The sequence below is a fragment of the Prinia subflava genome, chromosome 1 (assembly GCF_021018805.1).
Source record: "Prinia subflava isolate CZ2003 ecotype Zambia chromosome 1, Cam_Psub_1.2, whole genome shotgun sequence".
NCBI lineage: Eukaryota > Metazoa > Chordata > Aves > Passeriformes > Cisticolidae > Prinia > Prinia subflava.
In genome coordinates, this window is record NC_086247.1 from 151,278,752 (window position 1) to 151,291,234 (window position 12,483).

Here is a 12,483-nt window from a genome sequence, read left to right on the forward strand (position 1 = left end):
GAGCACCAGGACTAAATCTAATAGGGTGATGCAGAATGTAACAGGAATGATTTCCTAGCTGATCCATAATCCTCCATCAGAAAAGCAACATTTATCTGCCTTTGACTGACAAGAACACATGATGTGATCAGGATATCCAAGCTGCAGGTACAGGATACCTCACCTACAGGACACCTGCAACAAGATGATCTTTAAAAGGTCTCTTCCAACACAAACTATTCTATAATTTTTGAAATTTCTGTGTGGTTTCTCACATGGCCAATTCTGATTTCTCACCCCGGAAGGGAAGTTTTGGCATGCACTGGAAGGCTGGAGGCTGGCTGCTTCCTGATTCACATTTTATTGACCTGTTTAAATTCAGTTTTTACTTCATGCTTCTGTCTTATCATAAGGCAAACTCTTCCTATGCAGAGGCATAAATAACATTTTCACTACATCATGCCAGAGTTTCATATATCTCTGTCCACCAAGATATCTTTTAGTATCAAATTAAGTTAGGCACTGAACTCCCAGCACAGATATTTTGCTGCTGCAGGAAAGAGAAATTGTCATTCCCAAACAGATCAATACAGTTTCCTGTCTCTGACAGTGGCCAGTGTTGAATGTTCCAGAAGAAAATATAAATCCTTCCCTTCTTCCAACCTGCTCCATCCGTAAGTGCACACACTGCACTTTGTTCAGTCCGGAAAAATAATATCTTCCTAACCTTAGCTGATTGTAATTGCATAGAGCTTTATTTATATCAACATCAATATTCATCTGGATGGGTATTACCAGCACTGCTACCAGGAGGCACTGCGTGTTTTATTACTGCTGCTCTCTAAAGGCGCCGTGCCAGTCGAGGACTTCTGGCAATCCCTCATTCCCGCGATAGAAACCGCCCACTTTGCCGGAACTCCCTGCAGGAATCCATCCTGCCTGTACCCACAAGCCAGAATTTCACAGGGTCGTAGAATCACAGAATTATTTGGGAAGGAAGGGACCTGAAAGATCATCATGTTCCCACTCCTTCCACCTTCCACTGTCCCAGGTTGCTCCAAGCCCCATCCAACCTGATCTTGGACACTCCCAGGGATCCAGGGGCAGCCACAGCTTCTCGGGGCACCTTGTGCCAGGGTCTCACCACCCTCACAGGGAAAGATTTTGTCCCAGTATCCCACCTAACCCTGCTCTCTCTCAGTTTGAAGCCATCCCCCCTATTGCTGTCACTCCAGGCCCTTCTCACCCAAATTCCCTCTCCAGCTCTCCGGGAGCCCCTTCAGGCACTGAAAGGGGCTCTGAGGTCATCTCAGAGCTTCTTCTTCTCCAGGTGAACACCCCCAGCTCTCCCAGCCTGGCTCCAGAGAAGAGGGGTTCCAGCCCTTGGAGCATCTCCTTGGCCTCTTCTGGACCAGCTTCAACAGATCCATGTCTGTCTTGTGCTGACGACTCCAGAGCTGGACAGGGCACTGCCAGGTGGGGTCCCAGGAGGACAGAGCAGAGGGGCAGAATCACCTCCCTTGACCTGCTGACCTGAATTTTTCAGTGCCCTCATTAGTTACCAGGATTCTCTGTTCACTCCTCGGGTTCAAGAGCAGGGAGCTGTTCCCTTTTGCCTACTCAGATCCTCTGCGAATTCCCCGGCTCGCTGCAGCCACGGCTCTGCCAACTGCTCAGCTATTCCTTACTGGCACTGCTCTTGCTGTTATTATCACTCAGTTCTGGAGCCTCAGCTGCAGATTCACCGCTTTAACAGCAGAACAAAGCACTGTATCAATTAGTTTGACCTCCCAGCTCAAAGGGGCCACTACATTTCACCCAGTTCCCTTTGCTGTTGTGCCTTGAATTCTTTATTTTTAAAGCACTGGCAGCTGTATGGATTTATCCGTCCCCGAGACAGCTTTGTGTGGAGTCAGCGTGGTTTCCATATGATTTAATGGTTCAGGATCAGCAGCGCATACAAATGGAGCTGCACTTGTTCCTGGGCCAATTTGGGTCTCAGCACGATGCAGAGCTCAGCTGGTTCTGCTTGGAGCCAGCTCCAGCCTCTCTGTGCCACATGTCACACCCCTGGAGCAGGAAGTTTGGGACAGCAGTGACAAGGTGTCCCACCAGCACTACGTGAAGTCATTTCTGGCTCAGCACGGCAAAGTGCTGAATCTCTGCTGCTCTGCAGAGCTGCTTTGATGGTCCCCGGCACAGGCAAAGCCCCGAATCTCTGCGTATATTTGCATCTCAGCTAATTAACAATCCCTCCTGCGAGCTGGCGCTGGCGCCGGGCTGCAAAAGCTGTCTGAGCTAAAGCTAACAAGCTCTGAAGCACCTGAGCTGACTCAGATTCAAGCGTTTCAAGCTGTATAACACAGTGTTCTCAGACGGTGCCGGGTGAGAATATCGAGCTGGGTTTACACATCTTTAATAATGCAAAGGCAAAAAGGTAAATTAAACTTTAGGGGGAAAAAGAAAGGGAAAAATCTAGGGGAGAGGAATCAATGTGCCATGTTCCCCTCAAAAAGCTATTAATTAAATATTAGTTTGAATTGGAGCGATCCTGGGGATATTACACTTCATACCAAGCCTCTTACAGGCTTGTGTGGCTGCCTCCAGCAATACACATGAATTTTCCTTTTCTACTTGCTCGGTACCATTTTTTATTTCTAATCTCTGCCTCGGTGTCATTTCTGAACAAGAGCAGGCTTTTAGGCAAAATTGCCTTATCCCTTTTCCCGACAGCAGACCGATAGAGGTTGTCAAAGCCCCTACCAAAAGCTCTCTGTTGTCACCCACTCCGAGAGCTCAGGATTTAATACGAGAGACAAGAGGCGCAGGGAGACAGATGGGAGATGGCAAGAACACTGTAACACAACAGTCTAATTTTATTGGAAAGGGTAAAAACTCCCTTGTGCTGCTGTTCTGTAGTGTGTCCCACTTACGGGCTTTCCACGCAAGGCTCCACCTGCAGAAGCAGACATGGTGTCATTAACCTCCTCAATCTTCCAGGTTTCACCGGTTAATTATACGCTGTAGAAACGAACCTCTTGCTTTGACCTAGTTCGAGTGTTACTGAGTGGGTAAATCGTGTCTGATATGAGGTAATACACTTCTGCCTTTGCACAAAGAATAATTTTGAGTGCTAGCAAGACATCAAGGCGAGGGTTTTTTTAAATAATTCTGAATTATAACACCCTGAAGGAAATGAAAAAAAAGTAATTAATCACTTTGGGGTTGGGATCAAGCCAAGTGTGATCTTGAGATCACACTTGACACAGATTCACAAGACACCGACCCACACATCAGGCATTTATTAGTTAAGGAAATGTAAAATCGTCAACCCCTTTATCTACACACAGTAGAATATTTTAAAAATAGAGAGAGATTTTTGTGAAATTATTTGGGGAGAACTCATACTAATGCAAGCAGGGGAGTAAATAAGCATGTAGGTAGACAGGAAGGTTGTGGAGGTTGGGATCATCCTGCAGCAGCTCAGAAGAAATGTGAATTTCAAGGCCTGAAGGAGCCACAAGCACAGGAATATTCCCTGCCCCATTAAGCAATTCACACATAATGGATTAATGAGTTGCTGATATTTCTATCACGCTGGGGCAGTCATTAACAAATTCTGTTTACTGCCTGGATAGCAGATGGGGCCACCTACTCATGCCAGGGATGGAAACACTCCTAAAGCTTCAGGGCAGGATGGGGGGATGCTCAGTAATCCTTCAGGAAGTGTGTTAGTGGCTCAGGTATTAGGTGGGTTCACAGGAAATCCCAAGGGAAAGGGAAGCCTGAGTGAAGAGAACCACAGGCAGGTTTGGATGGCTGAGGTTACAGATAACCCTGTACCCTTCCAAGTGTGTCCCCACATCAATGCTCCTTCCCAGAAAAAATCCTGGGATAAAAGTTTTGCTTGAGATGTGCTATTTCTTCCCTTTTAGCTCTCTAAACTCAAATGCTGACCTGGGGGATTTTTAATAGATTCCCTTTTTACTGTTCCCATTTGTTCAACGGGTAAACTGCCTATCAGCCTTTCACTTTTAATTTCATGTGTGCTCAGCACTGAGGCTTGGCATAATTAAAGACCCTTTTCAGTTATTCTGGACTGCAATATTTACTTTTCATAACAAATACCAAAGAAAATTTTTTGCATGACTGACTGACTGAAGGAAACACTCCAGGTGCTCATCTGTTCTTCAGTAACAAGTTTTTTTAAATTTAAATGTAGAATTTTCTGGCTCTTTTTTTATCATTCAATGCTCAAAACCTCAGTGACCCTCGTGAAGAGCTGTTCTTCTCCTGGTGTCAACACTTTGCATCCCTCCTGGAGCAGAATCCACATGGAACAGCGAAGAGTGAGATTTTGAACAAGCAGCCGTGAATTTGAATTTGTCTCACCAAAGTATTCTGAGCACCAGTCTCCAAATGACCCAGATAATGAAAAGCTTTGTTGGAAAATCCTTCTCCTCCTTGAGTAACAAACTAGGTAGGAAAACATTCAGCATCTAGGAGCAGAGCAGAGGTTTTTCAGGTACTAGGCCCTCCACCAACAACTTGTTGTTCAGACAAAAAACTTATTTCCCATTGCAATCTCAGGTTCCACACATGGAATTTGCAAAAAAGATAAGGAAAAGCCTCTAAACAGAAGCTGCTTAGTTCAAGCTTTCATGGCCACATGGAGACTAACAGTTATTAAGGCAATCAAAGAGTCTTTAGAAATTAGTCTGTGCCCAGTTCAAGCAGTTTCACCCCAAATGCCTGCAGGCTCTGTAGCTTTGCAGCCTCCTACTTTTCAACCTTCCAGACCAAGAGGGCTCTGTGTCAGGAGAGAATGCAGCTTCCAGCCAAGATTTGTTAATGTGCATTCTTAGGCATGAATTGTACCACCAAGAAATCTCTAAAGTCGATTTGAGGTAGGATAAAGTTGGATCCGTGGATCTTGGAGTGCGCTGAAGTTGTGTCTTGGACTGGAAAATAACCAGGAAAATTTCAGCCTATAAAAGGAGGGCGTTTCACAAATGGAGGGCTGATCAAAAACTAGACTGATACAGAAGCAATTATTCATAACCCTGCTGAGTGTGATCCCCCTCACACAGCCTACACCAGAGCCACTGCCATCAAAGGGGACTTTGTCACTGCTTTCAATGGACACAGGATGTGACCAGAGCAGCATCTGCAGCAACTCCCAGAGAGGAACACGAGGGAAAAAAAATCTTCATTTGTAACTGAGTGTTTCATCTTTCAAAAGACCGGCCTCAGATGTGCTTCAGAAAATCTTCTTTTGGATATCTTTTTTTTCTACCAAGTTGCATATTTATCAGCTCTAGTCCTAGACATGATCTTAAGAGCTTATCTCCCAAGCGATCAGAACTTCTTTCCAATTTGCTTCTTTATTAAAATAATCAGGGCTTGAAATCAGCTGCCTTTTTTTTTTTATTGCTCACAATCTTTGCTATTTTCATCAAGAGCAAGCAGCACATTTCCATGTCTTTTTTGAGACTTTCTGCTTATTTATTTGCTCATCTGCCTCCAGCAAGTTCATGTTCTGAGGACAGAAAAGCAACAAACTGCAGGTGAAAGGGAATTAATAATCTATTTGAGGATTAAGGAAATCAAGGAGATGTGTTTTCAAATTTTAATTCTGGCAAGAAATTCCTGCAGACCTCCTGCAACTCAGCCTCTCAGTAGCTTTGTTTCTCAGCTACCATGGAAAAGTGAGGCAAATAACACCCTTCTATTTTATAAGAGCTTTTCACAGCCAAATAATTGAGGACCAGACTTGCTACATTTTTTTTTCACATTTTTTGACAGCTTACCCTGTAAGTATCCCCCCATGGACCAGCAAACCAGTGTGACAACTCCAGTGACAGGATTCCTGAGGCATCACTTGCACAATCATGTATTATTAGACCTAATAAAGAATGACAGAATCTGGCTGTTAAAGCTTCAAGAGATCCTCAAACACTATCGTGACAGCAACCATTAAACTATAGATAAATTACATCTAAAACAATCCCACTTTGCTGCATTCCTAACTGCTAAAACATCCTGTGATTTCAGCATTGCTACTTTATTCTCAGCAGGGATTTTTTTTTTCATCTAAAACCTCTGAATTTCTCCTCAGACAAGGACGTAATTGCAGATACTGCTGCCAGGTAAAATTACCGCAGAGTTCTAGTTTGTACAACTTTTGAGAAACATTGGAAATAATTTGCTTTTAGAGTGCCAAGGACTAAGTATCCTTCCTGTTTAGAAAGAAACAAAACTTCTTTCTGGAATTACTAAAGGTACTGTTACAAGAGTATTTATATCAATTAAATTAATAAAACAAACTGTTTTAAGCTTCTGGATATCCTTGGTGTGAAGTGACATGGCCTGAAGGATGTGTTAGGCTGAGGATTTACAGTTTTAATACTCCTTCCTAAACAGTTTGACGCTTCAATTTCTCGTTACCACTTCCACACTCCAGCATGGTCCAACATCCCCAACGCGGAATAAATAACCTATGGCTTGCTGCAATCATTAAAATGTATTTGGCTTAATTTTTTTTTAGTTTCTAAGACATTGCAATGCTGAGACTGAGCAAGGGGCAGGATGATCTTGGGCTGGCAGCAGCCACCTTCTCATCCTGAGGGGCAAGGAGAAATGCATTGCAATGAACATTTTCCATCCATAATCTTCTGAGGGCTTATTTATACTCGCAAAAACATTTTTCCTTCATGGAGAGTTGTCATAGACACGTCAAATTGAAGAGATGAAGGAACTGGAGGGGTCCCTCAGCACAGCCATAAGGGTGAAGGGTCAGGGAAGTGAGGCACTCGCACCATGAGAGTTATTTATTCTGTAAAGGTTATTTACTCTGTTATTTATTCACTGTATTTATTCGGCAAAGGTTATTTATGATGCTATTTATTCTCGTTATGCATTCTGGAAAGCCCCGTCCTCCTCCCCGAGCCGCGTTCAAAGAGGTGGGCAAGCAAATTTCCACTCCCATTTTTGCAGAGAGGGGAAAAACACCACAGGGAATCGAGCCGCTATTTCCAGGATTAAAACTCACAGCCTGCCACTTACAGGCAATTACACCTCCCATAGGGGGAAAGCATGAGTTAAGAGCTGGATTTTTTTCGTTTTTTTAAACATTCATCGTTTTAAACGCAGCAACGGGGAAGCTCGGTCACGCCATGTCTAGGAGAGAGCGGAGCCCCCTTCCTCTCATGGTGCCACTCCCCGCCCCCCCTCCATCCCGGCAAAGTATGAGTTAAGAGTTGGATTTATTTTTCACACTATTATCATCATTATTATTTAAACATGCATAATTTCAAACGCGGCACGGGGGAGCTCGGTCACGCGCCCCCTCACGGCACCGCCCCCCCCGGCCCCTCACGCAGAGGGCGGGAAAGCGCGGCGGGCAGGGCGGGCAGGGGCGGGGCCTGGCGCGGCCATTGGGGCCGGGCGGGTAATGGCGGCCGGGGGCGGCGGCGCCGCCTGGCGGCGGGGCGGGGGGGCAGCGGGGGCTGAGGGGGGCGCTCCGTGAGGGGACAAAGCGCTGGAGCCGCCAGGTAAAACACCCCGGGAGACGGGAGGGATGGGGAAGGATGGGAAGCGGCTGGAAGGAGGGGATGGGCCGCGCTGACGGCACCGAGCCCGGCTTGCGTGTTGGCGGCAGGAACCGCTTCCCCTCAGAGCGAGTTTCCCCCGCCGCCGGGGTCGGGGCTGAGGCGGAGCCGCCCCGCTGTAATTGAACCCCGGGGTGAGGAGGGAGGGACGGAGGGAGGGACCGTGGGGGCTCCTTCTCTGCTTTGTGTCCAGGTGGCGAGGCCGAGGGGCGGCCATGGGGGTGCAGGACCGGCCCCAGTGCTTCTTCGAGATAGAGATCAACAGGGAGCCAGGTAAGGCTGTGCTTGGGGCTTTTAAATCACGTTTTTGCCGGCATAATGGGCCCAAGCCGCTAGCAGCGAGTTTGGCCATTGATGCGTTATTTCTGAGTTACTTTTTAATAACTTCGGATGTTTTCTGGGGTGCTGGATGCTCCTCATTCTCCCTTGAGATCGATTTTTATTTGCACACATGAATATAAAGGTTCAGCAGGGCTGAAAAGCGCTGTTCTGAAGGTAAAAAGCCGTCTGGTGATCTATAATACCTTTTGTATTATACCTTTGTTATGTCACTTCTATAAACTGTGGAAAATCGGGGCAGGCTGTGAGGAGACTGGATATTTACTCCTATAAATATTTTTAATGATACAGTCATTAAAATTGGGAAGGAACTTAGGAGGTCACCTGGGCTAAATCTTTCCTCGTCCTGAAGGTAAAGGAAGAACTGGGCATTCAGTCATAGAAGCACAGAACACCTCACCAGCTGGCCTGTTAAAAAAATTCAATAATTAAAATAAATCCATCTTTTAACTCATGTTTTCCCTATACAAGTGTAATGCCCAGAAGCGGTAGGCTGTGAGTTTTGATGCTGAACAGCAGCTTGGTTCCCTCTTGTGTTTTCCCCCTCTCTGTAAAGATGGGAGTGGAGATTTTCTCTTCCATCTCTTTGAACACGCATTTATCAATGCATATTAGTTGTCTCACACATACTCCGTGCTTTATCTTGCTACCACTTGTCTCTAGAAAAATGAATGTATGTGATGGCTTCATTACGCTTTCACTTTCATTTTCTGCTTCAATGTTTCTCTGAAAACCTTTGAATTAAGAGCTTGTATCTCAGAGATTCCAAATTTCAGCCTCATTCAGATGCAACTGAAACCCTTTTGGCGTTTTATTTTCACCACAATTTCAGGAGAGGTTCTGTTCTAACTTCAGAGACCTGATAGGGTGTTTCTATAAATCTGTTGCTGTTGTAACTCCTCTCTGAGTTATTTTGATTGACACTGTGTTTTCTGAATACTTCCAATGAGGTGAATAAGTGGTGATGTAAATGAAGTTTTAACATGTTCCTTTGCTTGAATTTCGGGTGGAATTTTCTATGGAATGAGACCCCTAAAACTGTTTCAGGTCGAGTGGGTTTCCAGGAATGGTGGGCTTGATTTAGAGCAAAGACCATTCATTCTCAATCTCATTTGCTGTTGATCTTTCTAGGTTTAGTGTGGGGTGGTTTTTTTTTGTTCTGAATCCATCTGAAGGATCTCCCTGTGCTGCTTTCTCTGCTCCCATTTCCTAATCTCTCCTCCTGCCCCGAGTGAGAGTGGATTGCCTTGTTTTCCCCCAGCCCTGTTGGCTTTGGTGACTGATGGAGCTGTCAGGGAGGAATTGCAGCGTTGGTGTTCTTGGTGCTGCAGAGCTTGGGTTACCTGGAGCACTCCCAGGGCTTTGGCTCTGTTTGTGTCTGTCTGCATTTATTTTCTCTGGAGAGTAACAGAAATCTCCCAGCTCCACATCAGACTTGGAGCCCTGCTGGTTTCATTGGATTTTTGCAGGAAAAAATGCCAGTTTGTAAAATGTTGCTGTTGGGACCTGCGTGTTGTCTGGGTGTGCTACTTTATTCTGGTGCCTGTTTATTAATTCACTGTGCAACTCTGTCTTGGGGTTTAAGGATATATTTAAAAAGCTTAAACGTTGCTCTCTTAGCTCTAAGATGACCTTCAAAAGCTGAATCAAGTGGTAAATCAGTGCTTCCAGCTGACACCAAGCACTAACTCTGAGAGATGTGCTCACCTGCTGGCACTAGTGAGGTATTCATTTTAACTTTTAAGCTGCCAGCAGATTTCCAAATGAGCGTTTTGCTTATTTTGACTTCAATAAATAAGCTGAAATGCTCATTTAATTTTAGGAGTTGTGGGGAGCAGCACAGCCCTGCATTTTATTGCTAGCCAAGAAAAAGGGCCTTGCCCCCACCTTGTGTGCACTGCAAAGCTGAACCAAGATCCCCACAAAATGCAGAGAGAAGGGGATGCGCCTCTTGCAGCACTGGAAGCAGCTTTTTTGCCTGCAGAACACAAAACTGTGTTGTTTTTTACTCCGTAGGTTGCTGCGAGTCCAAAAACGTTCCCCCCACGCAGCTGCCGAATCTTGGCTCTCCCGTGCCAGGCTCTGCTTGCCCAGGGTGTGCCAGGATACCTGTAGCAATTAAATCAGGCCAGTTTTACTCTAATAATGCCCCTTGGAAAATGCAGGAGTGAATATCTCTGCTTTGGCTGTGCTTCCAGAAGCTTTTTACAGCTTTTGTGTCCATATTTTATAACAGCCACGGCATCCTGGAATAAAACTCGGTGCCAGCTTGTACTTGCCTCTTGCATTGGGGCAAACTTTGTTGGCTTGGTGGTTTTTAAAGCTAAATTTAGTCTGCTTTTAAATAAGTTGCCTGTTAAGCATTTTTTTTATGATGAATGCAGGTTGTGGCTCATAATTTTTAAAGGGCGAATGGAAAACAAATCAGGAAGAAGCATTTATTTTGATACTGGCACAAACTGCATCTCCCTTCTTTTGGGCCCCTCACCAGTGGATTTGGGCACACGGAGTGTGCACACAGGATTAAACTGCTTCCAGTATTCCAAGAATTTTGGGATGGCAGCAGATGCCTATTTAAATAATTCTGTCTTTACTCTGTGAGGCAAAATCTGTGTGAAGCTGCATCCTTTCAGGTACCGTGCTAATTGGAACAGATGTCCCACTAGGATGTCACAGATGCACTTGGCTGCTGTAGCAGTTCCTGTGGCCATCCAAGATCTTCTTCCCTCATCTCCCCTCACCCCACCCCCCCTGACTGGCTTCATCCATCGTAAAGTTTGGTAAATTTACTCAGTTCTGCTTTGTTCCATTCTTATTCATAGAATAATTCATCAAATCTCTTTTTTTCTTCTTCTTTTTATTTCTCCTGTCTTCTGTTTGACCCCTGGCTCATTGATTTGTTCCACCTCAGTTTCTTTCATTCCTGGAGTGTGTCCCTTCCCAGAACAGCCAGGCTGGTCGTTCCTTACTTCACTTTTTCTAGTCACTTTAGCCTGAAGTTTGGTGTATTTTGGGATTTCAGCTGCTATGAATTTATGTGAAATGAGCTCTCCTGCAGTAGTCATTCTGTTGTGCCTCCAGTAATAGACCCAAGTGATGCCTTGTGGATTTTTTTTACCTTTCCTAAAGGCAGAAACTGTTCTCAAGTGGCTCCACATTAACTTTTAGTCTTTAGAAGGAAAAAAGTTGTATATTGGCAGAAGATAGAACCCAGAACTTTGGCTGTCCCTGAATTCATGGGCAACCACTGTGTGTGGGAAAGCAGGAGCCAAGGGGGGGATCCCTTATGGAGAAAACCCCTCTCAGGGGTGATAAGATGGAAATTTGAAAGGAATTGATTCAATGAAAAAATTATTCAGAATAATCATGTGGGATTGTTGTCAGTGCAGAGTGAAATATCCTGATATCTCACCTTGGGGTCTGGAACAAGCTGGGTCAGTAAAGAAAAACTGATCAGTCTCTTCTGCCAGGAGAAGGCCAAGGGCTGCCTCTCACTCCCAGATCCCTGGGAAACCGAGCCCAGGGAGTGTTCGGTGTGTGCAGGACTGAAAGAAGTTTGGGGTTGTGGAGACCAAGGAGGAAAGAAATGGAACTTCAGGTGGTATTTGTGGAGGAATGGGCTGAGAGAGACGGGGAGAGAACTGATGGAGATTTTCCTTGCAAAGAGAGCAGGTGGGGCAGGGAGGTGTTAACCAAGTGTTAATCTGATCCTGCTCAGGGGAACTGGGGCATCCATTCCTGAAACTTGTATTTTTAATAAAACCCATTCTTGTTCCACACTAAGGTTTTATTTCCTTGAAAAATGTAGCCACATTTCTCCTTTGAAGCAGTTTTTTTAAAATTCATGTGCCTTAGCAGTCACAGATTTCAGGATAAACAAATTAATAAAATTCAAATAGAGTCCTTTTAGTGAGCTGTTATTTAAACTTGTATGGAAATCTGTCTGAGCCTCTGGGCCTTTGGCAGCCGTCCTGGGCTGTGCATCATTGTCTCACTGGTTGTAATCCCTGCTTTCTCCTTCAGCAGGATATTCCTGCTGATGAGCTGGGGAAAAGGACCTCTGGTTTGGTTTGCTCTGAAGAAACTGAGAAAATATAAAATCCAGCAAGTACAATTTTGAATAAAACCAAATTTTTGGGGGATTGTGTAGCTGAACTTGATACCTGTGTGGTAATAAAAAGTAGCAAAACAGTTCACATTACTTGGAAAATAACTTGAAACAATGTGTGTTTGGCTCTCAAGGGTTTTTTTTCCAAAAAGTTAAGCAGCTAAATTGAAGGATTTTCCTTTGAAACAATACACATTGGAAATCAATGATTTTTGAAATAAACTTTGCTAGAAGGAGCCCTTATTTAGCTATGCTTACTCCTAGCATGGCTATTCCTACCCTGAGTTTCTACCACTTAATTTGAATCAAGTACTAGTGCTTCCTCAGCCAGAAAATTGTTAGGGAGTTCAAAAACAAAATTAAAAAATCATCTTTTCCTTTGGAGACAGAGTTCTGAAATTGGGTTATTTTTTGGTCATTTTGCCTTCTGGTTTCTCTAGTTGGGAC

At 44.7% G+C, this 12,483-nt stretch overlaps 1 protein-coding gene across 2 annotated transcripts in view; it reads left to right on the top strand.

The window, feature by feature from the left end:
* Window positions 1-7,493: 7,493 nt before the first annotated feature.
* Window positions 7,494-12,483, top strand: part of NKTR (natural killer cell triggering receptor) — a 34,173-nt gene continuing 29,183 nt past the window's right edge. The window contains exons 1-2 of one of the 2 annotated variants that reach the window (XM_063416948.1): window positions 7,494-7,532; window positions 7,783-7,862. In XM_063416948.1, coding sequence (XP_063273018.1) covers window positions 7,805-7,862 — 58 coding nt within the window. In that variant the 5' untranslated portion in view covers window positions 7,494-7,532; window positions 7,783-7,804. Of the gene's footprint in view, window positions 7,533-7,584; window positions 7,863-12,483 lie in introns of those variants that run through there. The other variant, XM_063416957.1, reaches the window with a different exon arrangement.